Source organism: Dissoconium aciculare (assembly GCF_010015565.1).
Source record: "Dissoconium aciculare CBS 342.82 unplaced genomic scaffold K489scaffold_10, whole genome shotgun sequence".
Taxonomy (NCBI): domain Eukaryota; kingdom Fungi; phylum Ascomycota; class Dothideomycetes; order Mycosphaerellales; family Dissoconiaceae; genus Dissoconium; species Dissoconium aciculare.
The window spans coordinates 1,022,653-1,048,677 of NW_022984960.1; the positions used below are offsets into that span (position 1 = coordinate 1,022,653).

The following is a 26,025-nucleotide window of genomic DNA, read 5'->3' on the forward strand; positions in this document are numbered from 1 at the left end:
AGCCGACAATCCCTCTCAAGGATGAAAATGAAACAATGTCCGCCGATAAGATAAAAATTCCTTCCAAGATTTTCCAAAAGGTCGAACCCGAAATCTCTCCTGAAAACATCGATCCCAGAAAATTCCGCCAAAAACGCCTAGATAATAGGTCGAGCAAGATTCATCAAGATTCATGATCGTGATCGACCAAAGGTTCCTCAGAAGGTTCAGACCTGGTGAACAACCAACCAAACCGGAGGCCGGCCGACACCACGGGAACTATCCCAACCAACGTCCTTGAGCGTCTTCTTCGCCTTGTCGCTTGAAAACGTGATCTGCGAACCCTGCACGATGATTAGCATCCGATTTATCACCCAGAAGTCTCGGAAACTCGTCGGTCTTGGGAATAAACGAGGGAAATACAAATCGGAAGACATACCTTCTTCCACACCATCGAACCTAGTTCGGTGACTTCCGTTACCGCCCAGCCTTTGCAGTACTCTGGATCTGTGTTGTTGAGGACGTTGGAGATGACATTTTGGACAGTGAGGGTGGTCGAGACTTTGAATTGCTTAAATTTGCTGTGGGAAAGTCTTGTCAGCCTCGAGGAATGGATTTTCGACGAGTAGAAAAGAATAAATCATGCTGATGAGGGGTTTCGCCTACACCGGGTGGATTGTAGGAGGGTGCTTACTGGGCCTGGCCGTGGTATCTGTCCTTCCAGATCTTGGATGCTTTGCCGAAGATGTGCAGGTGCGTATGTTCCGGGCCGAACATGTAGTTCATGCCAGGTCTCAGCGCCGGTGGGTGGTTTGGGTTCCGCTTTCTGCTTGCAATGAGCGTTTGCGGCATGGGCGGAGGCGGTCTTGGGCTCGGAGCGAGTGCTCCGGGAGGAGGCACTGGAACGAACGTGTTCGCCGGGTAGAACTGCATCGCGACGTACGGCGGTGGGGCGCCGTGGTAGAGCATGGCCGGCTGGTGTCCCGCAGGAGGGAGATACCCGCCGTCAGCACGCCACTGGTAGGTAGAGAAATTCATGTGTTGTCGTGGTCGGCGGTAGTGGTTGCTGAAATTTATATACCGAGGGTTGGGGCTTGGTCAGGGGTATTGTCGGCGGTGCTTTCCTTCGAAGAAAGCTCACTGCAGGATGGATCATTGAGAACGGAAAGATGTTCTTCATCCTGGCAGTAGCGATGGACCAGCTTTATGTCTTTGCTGCAATGCTGAAAACGCTGTGCACACCGCTGAAGTAGACAGCGTATTATCCTACTGAGAGTTGATTCTCTCCTGGCTTCGTAGGACAAGTTTGCCAGCGTAGCTACCTACATAGGTAGATAAGGAAGTACAGGGGTGGGGTGGTACAAGAATTCGATCCACAACATGACCCGATCAAGCGCCGGCATTCGACCTGCCCAATCGAGCCATAACCATGTAAGACAAAATAAATGCTCCGAACGTCGCGGTCGAACCATGCTGTCCTGGGCATCGTCGACCCGTACACTGATGACACGAGGGGAGCATTCTACAGTATAGTCAGGTAGTCGTGATCGAATTATGCTGCCCGGAGCGACGTCAGCCCATACGCTGGCATCGGGTAGGGCGTTTTGCAGTGTAGGCCGAATCAAAACGATGGCTCCTGCTGCCTTGGGAACGACGTCCGGGTGATCGTCTAATGAGTGACAAGGGGTGGTGCAGACAGTCATGATCGAATCATGCAGTCCTGAGCGACCTCTGCCCATGCGCTCGCGTGGAAATAGCGTTCTACGTTAGAGGCATATAGAGGTGCTGACTTCGCTTCGCCGAAATTGGTGAACGACGGCGATTCGAACGTTGTACAGTAGGCGGGCTCGCACAACAAGCAGTACACTCTCATCACACAAATCATGTGAGTGATATGATACACAAGACACCTCCAAAAACTCCATCGCATCATCACGGGATTCCAAATCACACTCGCCCAGCGCATCCATGGTGTACAACTCCTCCCTCCCAAGCAAAAATGTATAGACGATTACACTCCTGCCACGACCGCAAGTCCCTCATAGATCATCCTCCGCACCGCGAAAAAGCTTCCCTGGCCCTCCTTGGTGCGGTAAGGCGGCAGACTGAGCCCTCCGGCGCCAGCCTCGACCTCGATGCGCCCAGAAGCGGATTTGCGCACGACGACGGTGCTGTCGATGAGGAGAGTGCCTTCGCCACGGAATTCCACGGTGTGGCCTGAGGCCAACATCATGCGGCGGAGATCCACCAGGCGGAGGTCGCCGACGTGTACGGGTTGGGTGGTGAGGCGCTGTGCTGTGGAAGTCGAGAGGGAGGTGGACGTGGTGCTGTCGAGGGCGTCGAGAACTGGGATGGAGGGGAGGGGTTTGATGGATTCGGCGGTGTTCTTAGGGGCCACAGATGTTGCTTCGTCGGTTGGGTTCCCCTGTGTGAGGTCGTGCTCGTCTCCCTCTGCTTCACCCTTGATGAGGCGCATCTTCTTCTTGACATTCTCGTCCGCGGCGTTGACCGGGTCCTCAATGGCTTCCACGTCGAGCCGGGCAGTAAGAGCAACAATGCCGAGACCTTTGACGTTCTGCCACAGGAGTTTCTTGACCAGTGATCGGCCGAGTTTTAGGGTCCAGGCATTGGTATCCACACTAGCGTCTACGGTTTCACCATTCACCGGCGTAAGTATGTCCACAGCCTTGTTGCCGCCAGCTAGAAGCTGTGTACACTCATCCGCCAATGTCCGGGTTTCGGATGCGTTACCTGATGTCAGGATCAGCTTCCGTGGCTGTATGAGTGGTATCAACATCTGCAAATCCCGCTTTTCGTGAAGACCTGCGAAATCCACAAAGGCGACCTTCAGCTGCAAGCTGAGCGTTCGTGGAGTGAATATAACTTTCTTCGGCACATCATCTGCCCCGTCATCAGGCTCGTAATCGCTTTCGCTTTCATTGTCGCTTTCGGATCCCGCTCGGGCACCGTTCGCAGCATCGGCACCTTCGCCACTCTCGCCGGTCGCTCTAGCGATGAGCGCATCGATATCATCAGGCTGTCGGTCCGTTCGAGGTTTCTTGATCGGAGAATCCTTGTGCGCACGTTTTTCCTTGGAGACGCCAGTCCTTGAGTCATCCCATTTGCGTTTCTGACCCAGAGCGAGCGACTCTTGATTCGCCGCACCGCCTTTGATGTCAACTCCGTCGACGTCATCACGTTCCTCAGCGCGGAGATATTCTTCCGGTTTGATGATATCTCCAAAGTCATCCGCCTTTTGCCGATGAGCGACGAACGGGAACATCTTCTCTCGGCCACGCTTGTTTCGTACATCATAATCATGTACATGTTTGCTGCGGAGCAGAACGTTGATACCCAGTTCGGCATCAGTGAGTCCGACTTTCCGTTTGTTGCTTTGTGTCAGTTGGGCGGATGCGTTCAACGCTCGTCCCTGGTGTTCTGGATCGTCGTTCTCATCTTCAGATTCAGAGTCGTCTGAGGCCTGATCGTCGGCAATTTCTGCCATGGCTGTGTCATTGGCAGCATTGTCACCCTGCAAGTTACTGTGCATTTGCCTTTGTCGCGCCTGAAATTGCTGATGCAACAATTCCTCATCTTGAGCGAGAGCCTCGGTGGATGCGGTCCTTAACTGCAGCTGCTGTCCGTCCAAGTTGACGATTCTTGCACCGCTGCTGCTCTCAATATGTGCAGTCTCCCGCAGCAGTCCGTTTAGCTGCTGTGCAATGCTGGAACTGTCTTTGTCTTGAGCTGAATCGAGTTCAGTAAGAATGATGAGATTTCGCGAATCCCCAGCAACGCTCTCAAGAGCTTGTCGTGAGAATCCCCATTCTAATGAGGCATCAGCCGCCAACAATACGCTGGGTTGTGCCCGCTTCAAAACCCGATCAAGCTGACTCCTTCGTTCGATGCGTTTCACATACGGCCAGTCTAGTAAGTTCAGGACCTTGTCATCGCCTTTGTCCTTATTCATGGCGGCTTCAGCGTCACGAATAATGGCATCATCCATCCATTCCAGCATACTCGGCAACTGCTTGATTGTGCTGGCGCCCGTCTTGCTAGCCATGAAGACTTTGGCATCTTTATATGTCGCTCCATGAGGTCCGCTGATGTTCTCCCTCCAGGTGTGATTGAGCACAAACGCCAATTCCAACACCCTTGCCGACGAATCTGTCGGGATCAGAACCTTGCCGCCCTGAGCAATAGTGTCGCGTACCAGGCTCACCAACTGCTCATCCCTCTTTTTCCGCGATACCGTCTCACTCTTTTGAACCCCTCGTGAGCTGCAAACCAAAGCGGTAGGCCGACGTAAAGGCTCAATAATCTCCGCACCTGCACCTCCAAGCCATGCTGCTCCTGATAGAAGATTCTCTCGTCCTTGATTCCAATCGGTAGCGTATACGATGCTCTCGAGACTGTGTTGAATATGCCATATTGTCCCTCCAAGTGTGTGACCAGCGCTGTAAGCAGTGATGGTGAGATTGCCTACAGGCGGCGAGGAAGACGAAGGGATTGGCTGATGAGGTTGACTGTACTTCAGAGGGTTTATGGCATGGAAATATGATGCAATCTCTTCGGCAGTCGGACAGGAAAGAAGGATATTCGATGAAGGATCCGTTGAATCCGAGACAAGAGCTGAAGAAATAGCAGAGGATGGCAGAATCGAGGTCAGAAGTGGTGCGCATGAGTAGAGGTCGGTGAGGAGATTCCGTCCAAGATTTATGACTGGTGTAGTTGCGTATACTGGAATCTTGTTGAATGAAGGTATGTGTTTGCAGCAATGCGCATACGCGCCGATGTGGTCGATTGTCGCATGGGTCAATAAGATCAAAGAGAGTGTTGAAACATGCTTTTCCAAAGCCTGGAGTGTCTTCACATCAAATGCGGGATCCCAACCGACATCGACCAGTATCTTGACTCCTCCGTCCAATTCCAGCAAGGATTGCGATGCGATCGACGCGGATTGTGCGCCTAGAAGCGGCGTGAAGTTGAACATGATTTATGAAAGGCGATCGCTCTGGCTCATGACCAGGCTTGCTGATTTGAGAGGTTGATCATCACCAGACGTTGCGCGTCCGCTGTCATTCCATTGTTCGTTTTCTGTATCGTTCGGATGATGTCGTCAATTTATTCGCTCGAGCCTTCTGGATAAGAGATTGCCGATGATTCGGATCTACCAAATTGCAAATGTCCAAATACGTATGACATCGCCGACAATAATTGTGTCGCGTGAAGCTCTTCCGCAGTCGATCGCGAAGGTCCGTGCACGTCATCGCCGAAGTACTGAAATGTGTTGAAGAAACAACTACTTGATATTGTCGCAAATCTGGACGGACTGCATATCAGACACAATTGCATTGCCATTCCAACAGCGCTCTGAATTCTGGACAACCGAGGATTATATGCTCCAAGAAGTAATATACAACACCAAACAGACGAGCGTCTGCGCTTTCACGACTCGAGGCTTCAACGAAAGGCACGCAAGACGGCGATCCGTCGCGGGACTTGAACATGGCGAACAGGGAAAAGGGCGGTCGCGTGGTCTTCGTTGGCAACATTCCATATGGTACGAGCGACATCCAGAATCAACGAGAGAGAACGCTTGGCTTGGGACTAACATATGTATATCAAAGGTGTCAGCGAAGAACAAATATGCGATATCTTCGGGCGATGCGGAACAGTGGCCGGCTTCAGATTGGTCTATGACAAAGAGAGTGGACAGCCAAAGGGCTACGGATTTCTAGAGTTCACTGATGCAGATGCCGCCTCTTCGGCCGTACGAAATCTCAACAACATGGAATTGAATGGGCGACAACTTCGGGTCGACTATAGCAATGATAACCGCAGCGGAATGGGTCAAAATGCACCTCCGCCCTCAAATTCAAACAATCAATCGAATGGAAGACCTGACCCTGCAGCTCTACCACCTCTTCCTCAAGGAACTGATCTACCTCACGGTGTGACTATCTTCGACGGCATCAGTCAAACGCTCGCCGCGATACCTACAGCCACATTACTCGACTTCATCTCTCAGCTAAAGGGCCTCTGCCAGAGCAATCCAGCACAAGCAACCGCCCTGCTTCAGCAAGCTCCGCAACTTAGCTACGCAGTCTTCCAGGCGATGTGTCTTCTAGGCCTCGTCGACCCGAACATCGTCGCCCAATTGATTCAGTCACAAGGACTCGCACCTCCGCCGCCACAACAAGCAGCGCCAGCGCCGCCACCTCCAGTCGCCGCACAATATCCCCCCCAGCCTCCACCTCAACAATACGGCCAGTACCCTCCTCCTCAAGCGTATGGCAATGCCTATGCTCCTACTCCTCCGACACAACACAATGCCTACCAACCACCCGCACCACAAGCACCTCCGCCGCAACAAGCGCAGGCACCGCCCGGTCAGGAGGACCTCATTCGCCAGGTATTGGCTCTCACAGCGGAGCAGATATATGCCATGGAGCCTTCGGCACGGGATCAAATTCTCGCGTTACGCGCTCAATTTGGAGCGCCGTTGTAGACGGTATTTGGCGGCAGAAATCTACGGTCATCGATTTGCGAAATTATGCGTGGGATAGTAAGGCGTCAGGCGTGTCTAATAGCGATGGGTTGCAGCGTGTCTGCATTACCGCAAATGGCATGGGTGTCGGTGATTAGGGGAAGTTTGTATCATTACCGTCAGGTGTAATTCGTGTACTTCTATTTACGAAAGTACTGTATAGTGAGCATGCCACCTCCCTGAAATAGTTTACATCACAACTTCTCGTCCTCGATGTGGTGTACTGTAGCGGTGGCAAACGTCGGGATGGCTTGCATGTTCATGCTAGCTGAGGAGACAAATGGTTGCAACTTCCAAGGTTTACTTGCACAGCTGCCAAGATGTGGGAAGCAACGAGCGCGGATAATATCCTGAACACCCTCGTATTATCTACCAAGTGTTGCAGCTGTATATAGAGAATGCAGCTTGAAATTGACCAGTCTTCGATCAAAGGCTTCTATCTACGTAGGTACCTAGACACTGAAATGAAAATGCCTCGTCGTGGTGTCTGTCATGAGTTCCAACCATGCGGAAACGACATTAGGGTCGATGCTGGGGTTATGTTGGCATCATAGGGTTGTCTGAGAGCTGTACGGAATACGAAGAGGCGGTGAACAGCAATCCATGTGTCGTCCACCAATCCTAGCTGGCCACGCGTGCCAGCATCCCAAACAGGCCGTGTTTCCGTCGATGCCCGCAGGTGTCAATGACATTGTCGTTTTGTCGTACTCCATAGCAGCCAGGACCGAGGCGGAAAGTTATGAGGCTCAGGCGATGAAGCGTGCCCTGGAAAGGTGGCTGGAATGGCAATTCGCAGACCACATGCAGCCAGCGCGCTACTGTTTGACCACAACAAAAGATGGGATGACACATGCTCGCCCAAAGTTGGGCAGCCATTCCATTCCCTCCAGGACTCGTTTCAGGGTGGGATCGATCGGGCGGCCATTCCCGTCCATTCATTGCCGCTAGACCCCATTTCCACGATCATAAACAACAACGAACGGGAATACAGGCGTACCAGCCCTCTCTATATGCTCGGGCTGCACACACAAAAAGTCACACTTAGCTGCAGCTGCATGCAGTGATTACATACGATATTCCAGCACATCGTGCAGCAGTGCCGTGTGTTCGCCTTCGCGGGCGCATTCAATCGACGCATGCGGGACGACTTTCGCTTGTGCAATGTTGAACAACTCCGTCTGCTTACGACACGATCAATACCGAAACCAACGGCATTACGATCACCATTGCGACGGCGACACATGATCGCGTTGGATTAATAACACTATCGCTCAAATCGACTGTAATATACCATCCATCCAACGAATAGTTAAACTTGTCGCGCCACGCGCATAATCCTCACCACTCACTGCTCACATCTGGAACCGTCCGACGGTCGCAAAGATGTGGAAAGCCGCATTCTCTGGTCGGAGCGAGGTGGGCGCGAACGACGCGAAATCTACATCAGGACGATCTTCGTCAAATCGCAAAAAGAGCAGTGGACGTGCCGAATCCGTCGTCTCGTCCGCAACGCGCAAATACGATGACGACGACACCAAAGAGCGACGACGCTCCAGCCGACCCAGCAGCACTTACGACGGCGAGTCACTATACGGAGGCGCCTCGAGCTCGCGCAGTGGCGGACAGGGCCTGACTGCTAGCGCCTTGCGCATGCTTCCCAACGATGACGATGAATGGGAAGACGACGATGATGCGCGCACCGAGAGGAAGAGCCGACGTGGAGGAAGTCGGGAGCGCACCAAGGAGAAGGATGGAGAACGACGTCGTCGGAGCCATGGCGAGAAGAGGGAGAAGAGTCATGAGCGCGAGCGGGAAAGGGAACGCGAAAAGGAGCGCGAGCGGGAACGCGAAAGAGAACGCGAAAAGGAGCACGAGAGGGAGCGGGAACGCGAACGTGAAAGAGAACGCGAAAGAGAACGCGAAAGGGAGCGTGAGGAGAGGAAAAGGAAGGAAACCTCGCGTACAGCTCCCTCAAACTCAGAAAAGCGCCGCGAAAAGGAGAGAGATCCTGCGCCGCGAGCAGAGGTGACATCAAGCCGCGGTGAGACTTCGCGCGCGCTGCCTGCCATGGGAAGTCTGGACCAATTCCCAGGACAGTATCCTGGCAGACCCATGTTTGATTCATCTTTCAGCCAAGAGCCCATGATGTCGGGCGGTCTGCCCGGTCCGGCGCCTGACTATCAATTCCCGGTCAATCAATCGAATGGTCACACATCGAATGCGCCAATATCCCGACCGGATCCCTCATCAGGACTTCTGCAACCTGTCCGGACGGACAGCTTTGGCGCGGCCGCAGATTATTACTTGGATCAGGGTGAATCCGTCCACACACAGCCGGGAGTCCGACCGCACACCCCGAACATGCGGATCAATCCCGATACCCATCTTATGACTGCTTCTGCAGTGCCGAACCCTGCTCAAGATACTGGCCATGGGTCTGCGGCTGACTTCTATAACATGGGGGTGCCATTGGCGAGCGCTGCAGCTGTGGGCGCTGGTGTTGTTTCCTCATCATCCACTAAACCGACGAAACCGAGCAAGTCGGATAAGCCGAGCAAGACTGGAAAAACTTCGACATCTTCTTCGAGCATCTTCAAACCCAGCAAGCCGGGCAAGACTGGGAAGACTTCGTCCTCCTCGTCGAGCTCGACCACGAAGCCTTCCAAGACTTCAACAGGTAATGTGGTCGCTGGTACTGTTGCGGCAGCAGCTGGTCTTGTGGGTGCCAGCTATCTCGGTCAATCTCAAGGCACGACCCAGTCGCAGTCGCAGTCGTACCAGCAGCAGTCTTCACAAGCAACCGGGTCGTCTACATACCCACCACTTCCAGGCGCTTTCCCATCAGGAACCCCAGGCAGCTTCCCATCAGGACCTTCAGGAGGATACACATCAGGATCATATGGACCGGTCAACAGCAGTAGTGCGTATCCGAACGCAGGCGCTTCGACCCCAGGTAAGACAGGTAAGACAGGTAAGCAGTCCAATGGTTCGAGTGTGCCCCTCTACGCCGCCGGTGCCGCGGCAGCCGGTCTCGCCGCGTATGGAATGAGCCAACATTCCCACAGCGAGCCGGTCATAGGTCCCTCGGGAATGTACAATGGCGCCACGAACCCGCCACGCTCACCTCAGCCATATACTGCTGGCAGTGGTGGCTTTCAATCTGGCCGCCTGGACACTATGGATCAATATCCTGCACCGCACGAGCACAAAGGTCCGATCACGCGACTCAAGGACGGCCTGCTCAATCTCATCCAAACTCCCGAGGATGTGGCGAAGATGGAGATGTACACTGAGTACATTGGTGTGTGCAAGTACTGCTTCGACCCGCGTACCTCTGCTTGGGATGCGCCACGACCACATCATTTCCACAAACCGGGAGAGCGAGAGGCGTACGATGAGCTCCGCAGACGCCGATCTAATGAACGCCTTGGCCGCAAGTCCAGTAACGACTCCATCCGCCGATCCGGTAGCACTCGCGTGGACAAGGACAACCGCTACTACGCATCCGAGAGCAGCCGGAAACGGAGGAACAGTGGTGATCGATCTGGTCTCCTAGGTGCCGGACTCGCTGCCGCTGGTGTCGCTGCTGGAGCGAACGCTCTTTTCGGAAATCGCAAGGACTTTGACGATACCTACAGCGTCAAGTCTGGTCATCGCGAAGGCTCTACCGTCCGACGTCGTAGCCGAAGCTCCTCAAATGAGCGACGACGCCGAACGAGTTATGGTGTTGTCAATTCGAGTGGTCGAAGCGAGTATGTGACAGTTCGTCGTAAAGATGGGACCCTAGAGAAGCGACGTGTGACACGCTCTCGCTCTCGTTCGCGATCCGCTGGTCACCGTAGCAGCTTTTTAGGAGCAGCCGCTGGTGCAGCTCTTGGAGCATCGGCTATTGCCAGCAGCTCGCGCAGACGCTCTCGAAGCGACTCCCGCTCAGGCCTCCAACGACAATCATCAGGCCGCTCCTCTCGCCGCTCAGACTTTGGCGGATCCAACAGTGGTCGATACTCTCCTACCGAGGGTAGCCGACGAAGCTCCAAGAAAGAGCATGCCAAGAAGAGACGTGGATTCTTCACTTTCAGCAATGGATCTTCGTCATCGAACAATTCTGAACTGGCTTTTGGTGAGGGCTTCAGCAGCAAGACTAGCTTACCTCTTCGCAAGAAGAGCTCACGACGATCTGTGCGTAGATCTTCCTCGGAGCGCATTGCGGCAACCATTGCAGGCATTGGAGCCACCGCAGCTGCCTTGACCGCCGCTCAACGAAACCAGCGTGTCGGAAAACGCTCTAGCCGCTCTGACGTCAATTCGAAGAACGGTCCTCAGCGACAGTATTCATCCAACGCTCAACGCCGCCACGGTGCCCCGGAGTCCTCGGACGATAACGAGTGGGAAGATGAGCTGCCATCAGATGTCGATGATGCGAGCAGCGTGGACGAAGGTCTAGCATTTGGCGATCACGAGAGACGTCTCTCAAGTCGCCAAAGCCGTGAGAGCATGGGGTCCAACTCTTCCGCCGGCGGACTTGGCGCTTGGGGTTGGCGATGGGGAGGCAAAGAGCAAAAGAAGAAGGCCCGCAACTCATCTGAGTTCCTCCCTTCCTATGATGCAGATTACAAGAATACTGTCCCGGACACTGGCTCCTATGCTGCTACAGGTGCTGCTGCGAAACAGGCATACGATTCGAACATCAGGCCCAGCCGACAAGATTACGAACCAACGTATCTTGATAAAAATGGACGACCAGTCACCACATCACGTACCTCGTCTTCAAGCGCATCGCAGCAGCCGATGCAATACGTTGACCCACGACCAGTCTCCGATGCGCTCAGTACTCCTCAGTCGCGATACTCGGCCATGCCTGGGGCCTTTGATCAAGAACCGATGCTCGGCCGACCAAGTCCCGCACCTCTTCAACAACCTCAGCCCATCAATCCAATTAAACCCGCATTCACCAGTCAAAGTCCGAAAGACTTTGACTCTAACGAGCCTCGCCCCGGTCGTCTCCGTCGTGCTATGTCCAGCCCCGTCAATGGCACCTTTGCCCGTGACGCAGCTATCATTGGCGGTGCTGCTATCGCCACTGCAGGCATCATCGCTGCAAGTGGAAGCGGCAGGAAGTCCAAAGAACCTGCCAACGTGCGCTTCGGGTTCACCGAAGAGCAGGAGCGTCGTCACGACCGCGAGCAACGCGACGAGGACAAGAGCGAGAAATCTGCCGCGAAATCTGCCGCCGCGGCCGCCACAGACGAGAAGCGCCGTGCCGAAGCTACCCGCGCCCTCAAGGAGGAGGCCGAGCGACGCGCTCGTGAAACCCGACAGGAGGAAGTCCGCCGCGCACGCGAAGAGGAGAATCGCAAGGCGGCCGAGGCGCGTCTCGCTAAAGAGCGCATTGCGCAGCAGGAGGATGCTGAGCGCAGAGCGCAGGTTGTCAAGCGTCGCGAACAGGAAGAATCCGAGCGTCGTGCGGATGAAGAGCGTCGTTCCGCTGAGCAAGAGCGCAGACGCCGTGATCAGGAACGCGAAGAATCCTATCGTCAGGAGCAAGCACGTGTGGCAGAACAAGAGCGCAAACGTCGCGACCAAGAACGTGAAGAAGCTTACCGTCAGGAGCAAGCACGTGCGGCGGAACAAGACCGTAAAGAACAAGAGCGTAAACTTCGCGATCAGGAACGCGAGGAGGCGTACTATCAGGAGAAAGCCCGTCGTGACGCCGAACGGAGAGCCGAGAGCGATCGCGCTGAGCAGGCTCGGCGGGACGCGGAGCGCAAGGTGGAAGAGGATCGAGGACGCGAATACGAAGAGTCCAAACGATCGGGTCGTGCGCCTGAGCGAGGTGAGCCCCGCGAGAAGCAATCCTCGTCCTGGGGACCGCTTGCAGGCGCTGTCATGGCTGCAGGTGCCGGCGCTGCTCTGGCTAGCCAAAACTCAAAGCAACGTGATCGCGATGATGACGACTACTCCAGGGAAGAGGAGCGTGCCTCATATTCTAACGATCCTCCACGACCCAATCCGCCACGCAGCGGACCATCGTATGCATCGACCGGACATGCCACTGTGGAATACACGCCTGATATGACCACTAATATTGCACCGGTGTTGGACGATGACCTCTTCAACCCGAACTTTTTCCAAGAACGTGAAGAACGTGCGCAGCGCGAAGACCACGAGAGGCGTGTCGCCGAGCTTGCTCAACGCGTCGCCGATGATATCGTAGCTGGTCGCGATGCTGCCTATGCTGACAAGCGGAGCAACAAGGATTTCTTCGCGGAGGAACTCAAAGAGACCATTGAAAAATCCGGAGACAGCAAGACAGTCCCCATGGATCCGCAAGCCGACAACGAAATCTCAGTCTACAGTGCGCACGACTTTGACGATTACGCCCGCAGTGCCCCTCGAGTCGGAAGCGCATATGATGCCGTCCCCAAACTCAACCTGATTGCCCCGACACCCCCACCAGGTGTTTTGCGCTCGCCAATGCAGCGACCATCGGCTGCCTCTCCGGTCTCTGCTAAGGCTTCAGAGGAAGAGGGATCCGATGATTCCAACTCCCGCAAGTCGGAGCGCAGCCGAAGCATCACCTGGGGCGCTGACCAAACCCACGTCTACGACATCCAGACTCCGGAGCACGATGCCCACCACGATCGTGACTCTTATATGAACAGCCCCGAGGTTCGCGCTGCAACCGTCGGCAATGGTCGTGTGGCACCTACAGAGCCCAAAACCCGTGACGTGCCTGACCAAAAGTCGTACGATGCACAGCCAAGCCCGACGCCGACTTCATATGAGACTCGAAATGAACCCGGGACCAAGAAGAAGAACGGGTTTGCGGATTTCGCGGCTTTTGCTCTCAAGAGCCAGCCACAATATCAGACGCCATACGCGGAATCAGTCTCGGATTTCAGCACTCTCGACCTCGATGCTTCGAAGAACGCAAGCGCCGCGGGATCTCAGAGCAGAGACGATCCGTCAAATGGAGAAAAAGACATGCATATTCCCGGAGGCTTCGACGATGAAGTCTATGAGGATGCACCGACTGGCCAGGAACCACAGACCGAGCCCGCAGTACAGGATGATGTCGTGGCCAAGCCTCTTGAAACGAGCGGAGTCGCCGAAACTGAGCAATCGAGCTATGAGCCGCCGCTTTCCAAGAAGGAGAAGAAGAAGCGCGAAAAGGCTGCAAAGCGATCTTCCATCATAGAGCCAGAGAAGGAGACTACTCCGCCTCCTTCTGAGCCCACGCCTGTTGTCGAGCAGGTTCCAGAGCCCGTCGCTGAAGAGACTGTCGAGCAGGACGAGCCCGCCTTGAGCAAGAAAGATAAGAAGAAGCGTGCCAAGGCGGCTAAACGAGCCTCCATGGACGTCAAGGAGCCTGTGGCGGAAGACCAGCCGTCGACAAAATTCGATGATGACAAACAGGACAAGCCCACTCCCGTCGAGGAGAAGCGATCCAGCTCGCCTGTTACCCAGACTCGGGACGTCCCTCGAGAAGAAGTTGTACGAGAAGAGTCGCGCAAGTCTGACAAGGAATCCAACAAGGAATCCACTGGTCGAGGCTTTGCTGACATTGCCGGTTCCGTAATGACGGCTGGTGGTGTCGCTGCGCTCGCCGCCGCCGCCACGTCCAGCGCCGACGATTCTGGTCCAAGCTCTGGCACGAAATCTTCGAAGAAAAAGGGCAAGAAGAACAAGAACAAAGTCGAGGACTCCTTTGAGCTGACCAGCAGTGATCCTGAACCTGCCCCTGCATCCAGCGTGCCCGAGACTGTTGCGGCCGAGTCAACAGGCATGCCAGGCGGCTGGGACAGCGATCGTGATGTTGTGCCTACCACCGAGAAGACTGAATCTCCCGCGGCGGTTGACCCGTTCCAATACCAAGTCCACGATGACGCGCCCTCGCCTTCGGCCGAGCCGGATGATTTTGCAGGCTTCGAGAGCAAGAAGAGTAAGAAGAAGAGCAAGCGGAACAGCGTCCAGTTCAATGCGCCTGTTGCCAGCTCGCCGCTTCGCTCGGAGATGACCATGGATGACTACATCGGCGAACAAAAGGCCTCGACGGCCGATGAAAGCACATCGGATGATCGAGCGCGTACCGCTAAAGACAAAGAGTCCAGGGAAGCTTCGAAGGAAGTGGTCGAACGCGATCTTCCTGCTGAACGTACTCCTGATCGCAAGGAATCCGGCCGGGACGAGTTCCGCAAACGCGACATCGACGAGAAGGAAAGTCCCAAGAGCAAACGTCGCGGTTCAATCGACGATACCCGATCTGCCGTCTCTGCGCCAGTTCTGGACTCGGATAGACGTCGCAGGTCTCATTCTCGTCGAGGCGATTTGACCAACGATGATTACGATGATGACGAGCCTGCTTATGCGTACGAGACCCGCTCCGTGGCTGCTTCGGAACCGGCCGACGTTTACGAGAGCTCGCGAAGATCCAAGCGACGCTCGCGCATTGACGATGACGACACCATGTCGGTGATCTCCACACGATCTCGCCGCGAAAGGGATGAATCGCCCTCTGCGAAGAAGGAGAAGCGCGGTGGAATCTTCAGCATTTTCAGCCGGAAGGATTCTTCCAAAGATGAAGTTCCTTCACCCAGCAAGAGTTCGAAGGCTGGTCGTGACGATGACGACGATGAATCTCGACCTCGACGCAGGAAGAAACATCGTGATTCGGAAATTTTCGAAGACAACGATGATGACACTCGCAGTGTCAAGTCCGAGTCCCGACACAAATCACGCCGTTCAGCCTCGGACGCGTATGCGGATGACGATGATGACACTCGCAGTGTCAAGTCTGTAAGCCGCCGCCATCGCTCAACTCGAGAGGATGATGGCAACGACGACGACACACGAAGCGTCAAATCGGAGTCCCGCCGTCGTCACCGCTCCACCCGGGACGACGATGATATTGATAGCCGCGAGCGCCGCAGACGTAGCTTGATCAAGGACGACGACAAAGATCTTCCGTCTCGTGCAGGAAGCGAAGGGGCTGACAGACATCACCGTCGTCGCAAGACCGACGACGACTACGATGTCAAAGACGGCTCGAGTGATAAACGCCATCATCACCGGCGCAGAACAGACGAGGTCTCATACAACTCCAAGGACCAGTCTTTTTTAGGGATGCGGGTAGGGGGGAATAAGCCGCCTCTACCCGATAATGGTTCAGTAGAATCTACTGCGGCCTCTCTTGAGAAGGAGAAGGAGCAGGGAGACGGCCTCCCTCGCTCTGCTGCAGTGATTGCTGGACTGGTGATTCCTACCGTGATCAAAAAGCTCAGTCAGCTTGAAAAGCAAGATGTCGAGCCTACAGCTGAACCCTTCGCTGTCGCTGCTCCATCGTCAGAGGCTGGTATCAGCAAATCTGAAGACAGCTCAACCTTGACAAAATCAGATCTCAAACGCCTTTCTCGGGCCAGTTTGACCGATGAACTTCGCCAATTGCCTGCCCTTTCGGGTTCAACACCCGCATCGCCGGCGAGCAGCTCTCATGATGTCTCATCCAACCGTTCATCCCTGACACCCTCTCGCCCGACATCTTCAACCGCAGTACCTCTGCGTTTCCCATTTGGGCACTCCCCCATCACGACGCCTGTCCCTCACAACCGAGAACGTTCTCTGAGCGTCAGTCATCCAAACCCACACCCACAAGGCTCATCCGCCCCATCCTCACCCATGATGGCCCCCAAAGGACGAGGCCGAGCAAACTCCGAATTCCGCCCCCTCTACCTCGTCGAGCGCAACCGCCAATCCCGCGACCTCACTCCCGTCCTCCCCACTCTCCCCAGCCTCCCTTCCAGTGCGCCCTCCAGCCGCGCCTCCAGCATCCTAGGCAGTGGCGACGAATACGTCTCCGCGGTAGAAGACTTCGCCACGCCCGAGCAATCCCCGCCGAGCGGCCCTTCGGGCAAATCCTGCAGCTTGACCATCAACATCGACGATCTCAAAGTGCCCGCCCGGGACCCCGAAGAGGATCTCGACTCCGGAGAAGTCACCCCCAAGGCGAGCGAATTCAATCATGCGGCTCTGGCCCAAATCCCGCTGCCGCAACAACCCTTGTCGACTGGCGGCAAGCCGCGTCAGGAACCTCAGTTCTATACCTGGGAGGACATGATCCGTGAAGAACAGATGCACGAGAATGATCTCCAAAAGAACTCTACTCAGGATGAATCTGCCAATGTCCAGATTGAGGGGGACCGCGCTTCTGAGACATCGCTTTTGCAACCGTCGCCAATCAATGACGTGCCGAGCGAGGAGCCTTCTGTCGTTGATGAAACTGCTCCCGCAGCAGAGAAAACCCATCAGGGTGCACTTGATCAGCAGTCTGCGCCAGAGAAGGAAGAAGACAAAGCTTCGCGCTCGTTCTCAAAGAAAGATGTCGCTCTCGCTGGCGCCGTCGGACTTGCTGCATTAGCTGCCGGTCGTAAATCAGCCGAGAGTGAAAAATCGTCCGAGCCTGAGCGCATTGAAGCTGAGCCGTCAACTTCACGCGAGATCGAAGCCGAGCCGGTCCCCTCGTCGTCTCTCCCGGAGAGTTCAGGCCCTGTCGAGCCTGAGATTGCGACGGTTTCTCGCAAAGTCTCAAAGAAGAAGAACAAGAAGGGAGGCAAGAACAAGATCGAAGATAAGGAAGATGTCCCAATCGACACCGTTGAGGCCGTGCCTGAGGCTATCGCTGCTGAGGCGCCAGCCGATAAAGCTTTGCCAGAAGACTCTCACCAAGAAGTCATCCCCGACGCTGTTGAACTTGCTCCTGAAGCTGCGGCTGTCGTGGAGCCGATTGCACAAGCCTTGCCAGAAGCCTCCCAGCAAGAAGTCCCAGAAATACCAACTGCCGTCCCTGAGACCCCGACTGTTGTGGATGAGCAAGCTAGAACTATCGAAGAGCTTGTGGCTGAGGCTGAGACTGCTCCTGCTGAAAAGAGCACAACCTTGCGCAAATCTAAGAAGAAGGGCGCCAAGAACAAGTCTAAAGTGGAAGATGAACCTGCCCAAGAGGTTGTCGAATCCGCTCCTCAGAGTGTCGATGAGCAAGTCACGCCATCCGCGCCGGTAGCAGAGGACGTTCCGGCTGCACCGTTAGTGGCAGACATTCTGGAGTCCACTGAGCCGACGCAGCAGAGTTCGGAACCTGCCACGGAATCGGCTCCGGAGACCGCTGAAGAAAACTCACGCGAAGTGCCAACCGCTGTCACAGAACAAGTGCCTGACGTTACCGTCGATGGTGACGTTGCCGAGCCTTCCGAGCCTGCCGAACCTACTCCTGCCTCTCGCAAGGCTGCCAAAAAGAAGAAGGGCAAGAAAGGAAAGACACTCTCCGTGGACGATGCTTCATTGGCGAGCGAGACACCAACGGTGGCCGAAGACACACCAAAGGTCGAAGAAGTGTCACCACCTCAGATCATTGAGGAAATCGCTCCTTCTGAGCAATTTTTCGCATCTGCTGCCGCCCACTCATACCCAGTGTACGACATCCCGAGCCATGTACCTCTCGACGTGCCTAGCTCCGATTCTGTAGACGCTCAAGCGAACTCAGTTGATGTGTCTCCACAAATTGACGAGCCAAACGTAGCTACTTCACGTTCCGTCCCGGTAGATCAGCAAGAGGAGAAAGTTTCCGAGGACGCTTCCACATTACCGAGCGTAGCGGAGCCCGCTACCGAAGTACGAGCAGTCGAGCTAGCACCCGAAGGTCAGGATGCAGCAGCTCCGTCAAGCGAAGAGTCGCCGCAGGCTAGCGATGAGAATGACAAGTCGCAGATAGCTGCAGCTGCCGTTGAAGACCTTCCCGTAGCCTCGAAGCTGTCAAAGAAGCAGTCGAAGAAGGCCAAGAAGAAGCAGGTTTCGATTGACCAGAAGGCACAAGTCATTGAACATGCTGCAGAGGATACCACGTCACTACCACAAGAAGTTCCCGCTGCTGATGGTCCTTCTGAAGCCGTTGCCGTGCCCGAAGTTACACCCACCGACGAGCTCGCTGCTCAACCCACCTCTGTCATCCACGAAGCTGAGCAAGTTCAGACCGAGCAACGCGATCTGCCCTCGCTCCAGGAAACTGCTTATACTCCCACTTTCGGCGTCGAGGACTATTCTCGGCTCGCGCATGCTTCTTTCGACCCTTGGCAAAATGCACAAGCTCAATCTTTCTCGCAATTCATGCTTCCTGCACCCAGTGCAGCTGCTGAACGAGCTCCAGAATCGGGCGAAGCAGAGACCACTGGCGTTATCGAAGATGGACAAGACAAAACTTCGGTGCTTAGATCTGCTGACCTTGGTAAGGAACCGATCTCAAGTGCAGAACCAGCAGAACAGGTCGCAGAGCCTTCAGTGTCAGGCACGTCAGATGCTCAGCCCGTGGACGAAGCGCAAACCACGTCTGGCAAAAGCAAGAAGAAGGACAAGAAGAACAAAAAGAAACAAGCGTCTATCGCTTCGGTCGAGGCGACGCCTGTAATTGAAGAGCCGGCAGTCGCGGAGCCAAAGCAGGAAGAAAGCAATAGATCCGTCCTCGACGAAGCCACCACCGCAGAGAAGTCGGAACCGATTCAAGATTTGAGCATCGTGGGAAAGACCTCTGAAGAACGGCAAGAAGAGCCATCTGTCGAGGTGATGGAGAAGGAAGCCCCTGCCCTTGCAGAAGATGCCGAACCAGTGTCTTTGGCTTCTTCCAAGAAGAGCAAGAAAGACAAGAAGAAGCGTAAATCCGTGTCTTGGGTTGATGCCGAGCCTGATTCGGAGCCACAGCCGACTATCCAGGTTGAGGAGACCACCACTGAAAAATCGCAGCTCAACGATGTTCAAGAGGCCGCACAAACTGAAGCTAAGGCCGATGTCACTCCTGAGGCCATTTCCGAGGCCAAGGACGATGCTGCGGATTCACTACACACAGCGCCAAAGTCTCTCGGAGAAGATCAAACTGCCACTCTTCCCGAGGAGGCTACTCCAGCAGCCGCAAGCAAACAGGAGCACTCTGACGCCCCCATCGAGGACACCGTCATCGAAGTAGAGGAAACCTCCAGCACGTCGAAGAAGAAGAACAAGAAGGACAAGAAAAAGCGAAAGTCTGCGTCTTTGACTGAACCTGAATCGATGCCGTCAACAACATCTTCGAACGAGCCTCCTGCTGACGATCAGCCTTCTGTGTCAACTCCAAGCGAGCCCGTCGCAGAGAAAGACCCGCCGGCACAATCGACGGAAGCAACGCAAGGCACTTTTCCAACGCAACCTGAGGTGGTCGATAGCGCCAATACACGGTCGATCACCGACCAGAGTGTGGAGCAAGAGATCGCTGCCACAGAACCCCAGAAGACACATTCGCAGGAGGAAACTGCTTTCGCAGAGACACTGCCCGTCGAGGCCGAGGTTACCCAACCACCCCATGTCGAATCTGATATTGTAGAGACACCTCCCGTCGACTCCAAGGTCACAGAGGCCGCTCCGGTCTTAGCCGAGAGCTTACCTGTAGACAACGGGCCTACAGATCGCGAGATCTCTGATCAGCAGCAAGAAGTCAACGAGCCAGTGGAGACGAAGAAGAGCAAGAAGGACAAGAAAAAGAAAAAGCAAAAGACTTTGTCCTTGAGCGAACCCGAGGCCGAACAATTGAAGTCGTCTCCGAGTGAATCTACCGCAGACAAAGAGAACACAATGCCGTTGGTCGAGCCTTCAGAGGAAGTCGTGCCTGAACCTCAAGCTTTGGAGGACCCAACTCCAGAAACCCAGGTCGAACAGAGCGAAGAGAAACAAGCCGAGGAGACAAAGCTCGAGTCATCACCTGCGCAGACTGATGCTCATGCAGTAGAGCCGAATCCTATCGAACCTTCGGCTGCAGTTGAAGCCCTTGTGGAAACTGCTCAGCCCGAGCAGCAGCCAGATTCTGATGAGGTGACAACATCTTCTCGCAAGAAGGGCAAGAAGGACAAAAAGAAAAAGTTGAGCAAACAGATCGATGTCTTGCCCGTGGTTGAGCCAGAAGACCCCAAGGTGTCGACTGCCGTGGAGGATGCTGTTGAGGCTGTCGCGGGCCCCGCCTCTATCGATTTGGCCGCTGCTGTAGAGTCCAAAGATGTGGCTCCGGAGATTTCAACCATTGATGAAGCGACAAAGTCTGTTGACAATGCGGCAGCTGAAACTGCCGACTTGGCAGACAACAAACAAAGAGAGCCTTCCGTTGCTGAGCCCGTAGATGCGAATCAAACTTCTGAGCCAGAAACCGCCGTTTCAGACAGCAAGCTCGCAAGTGTCCAGGCTACCGACACGGTCGAACCCAGCGCCGCGCAGGACGCCATCAAGCAGGACGATGTCCAGTCTAGTGAGGATCCTAAGCCGAGTACTACAGAGCAACCCGATGCACCAAAAGAGAACACCGATGTGACCACAAGCGCCGAAGCTGTCGAGTCTGCACAGGACGAAAACACAGGACGGTCGAGTAAAGCCACACCAGAAATTGCAGATCTAATTGCAGACAAGCCAAAATCGAATCTGCCACTCGTTGCACTTGCTCCTGTGGCCGTGGCCTCTGCGGCTGCGCTCGCTGTGACTGCTACCGTCAAAGCGTTCACGGGGACATCAGAGGAGCAGGACGACTCTTCAAGCACTTCGGCTAGCAAGAAGAAGGGCAAGAAGAACAAGAAAGGGAAGAAATCAGTCAGTGAGGCTCCTGTCCAGGAGGAGACGCCTGTGGTCGAAACTTCAGATTCTGCCGAGAAGGCTGCTGAGACCGCTGCCGACGATGTTCCAGTTGTGGTGCCTGCAGACGAACCAAGCACTACCAATCCTGAGCCGACTCTAGTAGAAGCTGAACGAGACCTGGCGCCTACAGACCTCATCCCAGATGTCGACCCTGTCAGCGAGAATCCTCCTCCTGACGCTGTCCCATCCCTCGATACTCCAGGAAAACAAGATAATGTCCCACCTGAGACTCCGATCCTCGCAGAGCCCGCAGTTGAAGTGAGCCAGACGGAAGAAAATGTTGACCCACCGACGACTTCATCAAGCAAAAAGAAGAAGAAAAACAAGAACAAAAAGTCTTCGCAAATTGAGGTTGAAAGTGAGGAGAAACCCATCGTGTCGGATTTTCCTCAAGTAGTTGAAAGTGCTGAGCCTATCGAGAAGACTTTGGATTCCGCAGTCTCGGACCCCGCGCCCTCGGCTGTTGATGAGACTGTACCTGTTCAAGACGCAGACGCCGACAAGCCAATAGCGACCGAAGACGCACCAGCAGCGACCGAAGACGCTACATCAGTGCCATCCCAAGAACCCGCTGCGGATTCAGTGGCTGATTTGGAAGACAGCACTAAGCATCCCGAGCCCACAGCTGTAGTGGACGAGCCGGTCAAGGCGACTGAGGAGCGAGCAGCAACTGAAAACGCCGCAGAGCCTGCGGAGGCCATCGCCGAATCGATTCAACCGGTTGAAGGTCCGATCACAGAGCCTGTACAGGCCACTCCAGAGTCAACTCAACCAGTTGAATGCCAGAGTACAGCGTCTGACTTCTCTGCGCCTGGGCCAACTACCAAGAAAGGCAAGAAGGGTAAGAAAGGAAAGCAAGCAATCCTGATTGCCGAGCCGAAGGAACCCGAACCTGAGCCTGAGACTGAGCAAAAGGAATCTGCTACAGGGCCAGAGCCTGAGCCAAAAGAACTCGAGCCTGCGCCAGAGCAGCAAACCCCGAGCAGCATTGTCGAGAGCGAAGAAGTCAAGACCACGCCCGAGAATGTGATTTCCCCGGAACAGCCAGCCGAAACTGGTTCTGACGATACATGGGCATCCTTTTCCGGCACGACAAAGGGCAAGAAAGGCAAGCGCGCTTCTAAACTTGATACTCAAGACGTTGTCGAGGAAGCAGTGGTCGAGTCGACTGCTGAGCCTGTAGCAGCCGTCGATGTTGATGAAAAGGCAGAAACACCGGTCGAGCTGCCTGCTGATGTTCAGGAAATCCCAAAAGTCGATGCCGATGACGAGTGGGCCTCGTTTTCCAATACAAAGAAAGGCAAGAAAGGCAAACGAGCCGCTAAGACTGAGACTCCAGAAGTCGTCGATGAGCCACAGGCCGTGCCGGCTGCTGAGCCCGAAGAAGCCGTGGTCGCGTCGATTGTAGAGCCCATCGCAGCTATCGACGGTGATGGAAAGGCCAAAGATTCGGCTGAGCCACCTGCTGACGTCCAAGATAACTCTGCCACCGCCTCCGCTGATGAATGGGCATCCTTTTCAACCACAAAAAAAGGCAAGAAGAGTAAACGAGCCGCTAAGATTGAGGCCCAAGACGTAGTTGATGAACCCGTGATTGTGGCGACTACAGAGCCCGATGCAACTATCGACATTGTGGAACAAGCTGATGAACCCATTGAGGCATCCGCTGAGGCCGAGGCGACGCCCACTGAAATTCATGAGACACCTTCACAAGTCCAGGAGACTTCCATAGTTGCTGACACTAGCGACGAGTGGGCATCGTTTTCAAAGACCAAGAAAGGCAAGAAGGGCAAGCGAGCCAACAAAATTGAAGCGGAAGCAGCGGTGATCGAACCGGCAGTCGTCGAAACACAGCCTGAACACGCTAGCACCGAGAGCCCCGCCGATGATCTGCTTACAACTCCAGCTGAAAGCACAGAAGCAGCTGTGCCCGACACGACAGATCCCTGGGCCTCATTCTCCAGCACCAAGAAGGGCAAAAAGGGCAAACGAGCCACCAAGGCTGAGGCGGAAGCTGTGGTCGAAGATTCCGCCAAAGTGACTGCCTCAGAACCTACGATTGATGAGAGTGCGAATGAGAAGTCAGTTCCTGTTGACATTCAAGCACCGGCGCCTATCGAGCCCGAGACAAATGATGAATGGGCATCCTTCTCCAACACAAAGAAGGGCAAAAAGGGTAAACGAGCTGCCAAGAGCGAGGCGGAACCAGCCGTTGAGGTACCTACTGTCAACGAGACCGAAGTCGAGCCTGCGGTCGGAGATGTTGCAGCTGCGAAGCCGGGTTCAACCTCTGTTGAAACAAGAGATCTAGCCGCGACCGGGCCAGAAGCCACAGTCGGAACTTCTAGCACTGAGACATCGTCAGACCTTGTGATCGAAGAAGATACAGCCGAGAAGCCCGATCTGACCTCTACCCCAGCGACGGAAACGCCTGAAGCTGAGACGAATGATGAGTGGGCATCATTCTCTTCGTCCAAGAAAGGGAAGAAGGGTAAGAAGGGCAAGAAGGCCGCTGCACAGAAAACAGAAGAGGCAGCGATTGCTGAAGGAACTGCCCAAGCGACACCAAGTGCAGATGCGCCTGTTGAGGAAACATCGAATCTGAAGCAAGCTGTCGACGAGAGTCCGGCGGTACCGGTTTCCCAGGAGGAGTCAGCACCTGAAACGGCTCCTGCTGACAAGATTGAGGATTCGTCGACCGTTGAGGAGCCCTCACAGCCAATCGTCGATGCTGCCCGCGTCATTATAGCAGACTCGACTCCCATTGTTGACGAGGCGGCAGCATCACCCGCTGATCAACCCGCAGACGTTGTTGCTGAAGCAAGCGAGGCCACCGAACTCACCTCGATTCCTGCTGATGCCCAAGATTCGGTCGAAGATAACGCAGACGACCTTTGGGCACCAACAAAGGGCAAGAAGGGCAAAAAGGCTAAGAGGAGAACATTGCAAGATGCACCAACGGAAAGTGCGATCACCATGCCAGAAGGCGCTGAGACGACCGCTACCGACCCTGCTAGCACCAACATTGATGTCGTGAATTCCAATACTGTAGAGACCACAGCGTCCCTTGAGAGCAATGAACCCCTTGCGACCGAGACTGAAGACATCTGGGCGCCAGCAGTGAAGAGCAAGAAGGGCAAGAAAGGCAAGCGCGTATCACTTGCAGATGTACTTGACAAGGATGAGTCTGCCAAGAATGAAGATGTTGAGCCTGCTGGACAAGATCCCGTCGCCGATGCGTCCACTAGTACTTCAGTGGAGATGGATACGACGGACACCGCCAAGACCACTGTCGTTCAGCCCAAGACCGATTCAGTCGAGGTCGATCTTGTAGCTACTGCCGCTGATGAACCTCAAAGCGCTGGCGACGATGTTACTGTTACTTCTGCAACCGACGATTCCCAGGCGGCTCCGACGACCACTGATGTCCTGGCATCCACCTCTGAGGTTCCAGAAAATACTGACCAAGCTGGGTTCAACTCTGAGAGTCAAGATCAGGTCGCTGCCGACCCAGAAGACATCTGGGCAGTTCCAACCAAGGGAAAGAAGGGCAAAAAGGGCAAGCGTGTCTCCATTGCAGACGTGGTTCCGAAAGAAGAGACGCCTAAAGTCATGGGTAGTCCCATCGTCGCCCAACGTCTTCTAGTGCCACAAGGCTCCCCAGCCGATGGTGTCGCTGAAAACATTGTTCCAGTCGTCGACACACAAAACGTTCCTGCTGATATTCAAACCGCGGAGCCTCTGAATACGGCGAATGAGCCGGAAGTCGCCGAAGTCATTGACAACAGCCAGGATCAGGAAGTTTCTAGCGACCAGATTACTCCAGTTGGTCTCGAAGCCGTTGCACCTGTGGTTCAGGAGCCAACTACCGTCGAAGCGGAGATCGTCCCGACTGCACAATCGCAGGCTAAGAAAGGAAAGAAAGGCAGCCGTATCTCGAAGTTGGCCGCGCTTTTCGACAATCAGCCACAGGTAGCCCAGGTACCACGCAGCAGCACTGTCGACATCGAGAAAGCTGAGCCCGGTCCGGTCCCGTTGAACACGCAAGCCTCGACTGATAGCCAGGAACCCACCGATGTTCCTACCGACGAGACCTGGACAGCCCCAACCAAGACCAAAAAGAGCAAGAAAGGCAAGAATGATGCGGCTGTAGAACCTGTCGCTGACAATGCAAGCCCGATGCCGACCCTTCCTGAGGAGATTGTTGATACTATCAAATCTGCCCCTACACCTGTCGAGGACCAAGAGCCGGTCAATGTCAGCACAGACGATGTTTCGGCGAGCTTTGACAAGATTGAGGAAGGCGAAAAGGAGGAGCCGAAAGCCCAGAGTGAGGAGGCAACGGAACCGGACTCTCTAGTTAACACTGCAGATGCGACCAAAGCTGCGGAACTCACCGATATTTCAATTCCTACGAGCGAACAGCCGGCCGAAGCCGATGCAACTAATATCTGGACTGCACCTGTTAAAGGAAAGAAAGGCAAGAAGGGAAAACGGGGAAGATCGATTGCCGAAAACATCGTGCTTGATGATCAGCTAGACGCAGAGATTGCAAAAGAAAACAAAGACGATGTCCCACCATCTTTGTCCGCGGATGCTGAAGTTGGCACGAAGTCCACTGAGAACCCGGACCTCACGCTGTCTGCTGAGACCGAAGACCCAACCGTTGCTTCTGTAGACGCTGAGACAATCGAAGTCTCGGAGAACGCCTTACCGGTTGAGTCTAAAGAAATTTCCGCGCCGACCGTGGACGAGGACACAATCACTCGTGGGGATGTAGATGAGACCGCTGCGCCAACGACCCT

The 26,025-nt window shown here is 54.8% G+C and overlaps 2 protein-coding genes across 2 annotated transcripts; one reads left to right on the plus strand and one right to left on the minus strand.

The window, feature by feature from the left end:
* Window positions 1–206: 206 nt before the first annotated feature.
* Window positions 207–4,972, minus strand: K489DRAFT_323455 (uncharacterized protein; the record flags this gene model as incomplete). Its single annotated transcript, XM_033601699.1, has 4 exons — window positions 207–323; window positions 419–560; window positions 674–954; window positions 2,147–4,972. 4 exons carry the CDS (start codon window positions 4,970–4,972, stop codon window positions 207–209), a joined length of 3,366 nt encoding a protein of 1,121 aa, XP_033457871.1.
* A 328-nt stretch (window positions 4,973–5,300) lies between these two features.
* On the plus strand, window positions 5,301–6,866 carry K489DRAFT_403401 (uncharacterized protein). Its single transcript, XM_033607085.1, has 2 exons — window positions 5,301–5,542; window positions 5,610–6,866. The coding sequence occupies exons 1-2, from the start codon at window positions 5,488–5,490 to the stop codon at window positions 6,488–6,490; spliced, it is 936 nt and encodes a 311-aa protein (XP_033457872.1). The 5' UTR covers window positions 5,301–5,487; the 3' UTR covers window positions 6,491–6,866.
* Window positions 6,867–26,025: the final 19,159 nt, after the last annotated feature.

Bases quoted from the DNA above. Each gene is read 5' to 3' on its own strand.
- K489DRAFT_403401 (XM_033607085.1), top strand. From the start codon at position 5,488: ATGGCGAACAGGGAAAAGGGCGGTCGCGTGGTCTTCGTTGGCAACATT. The intron at 5,543-5,609 runs GTACGAGCGACA...TGTATATCAAAG, and splicing joins CGTTGGCAACATTCCATATG to GTGTCAGCGAAGAACAAATA.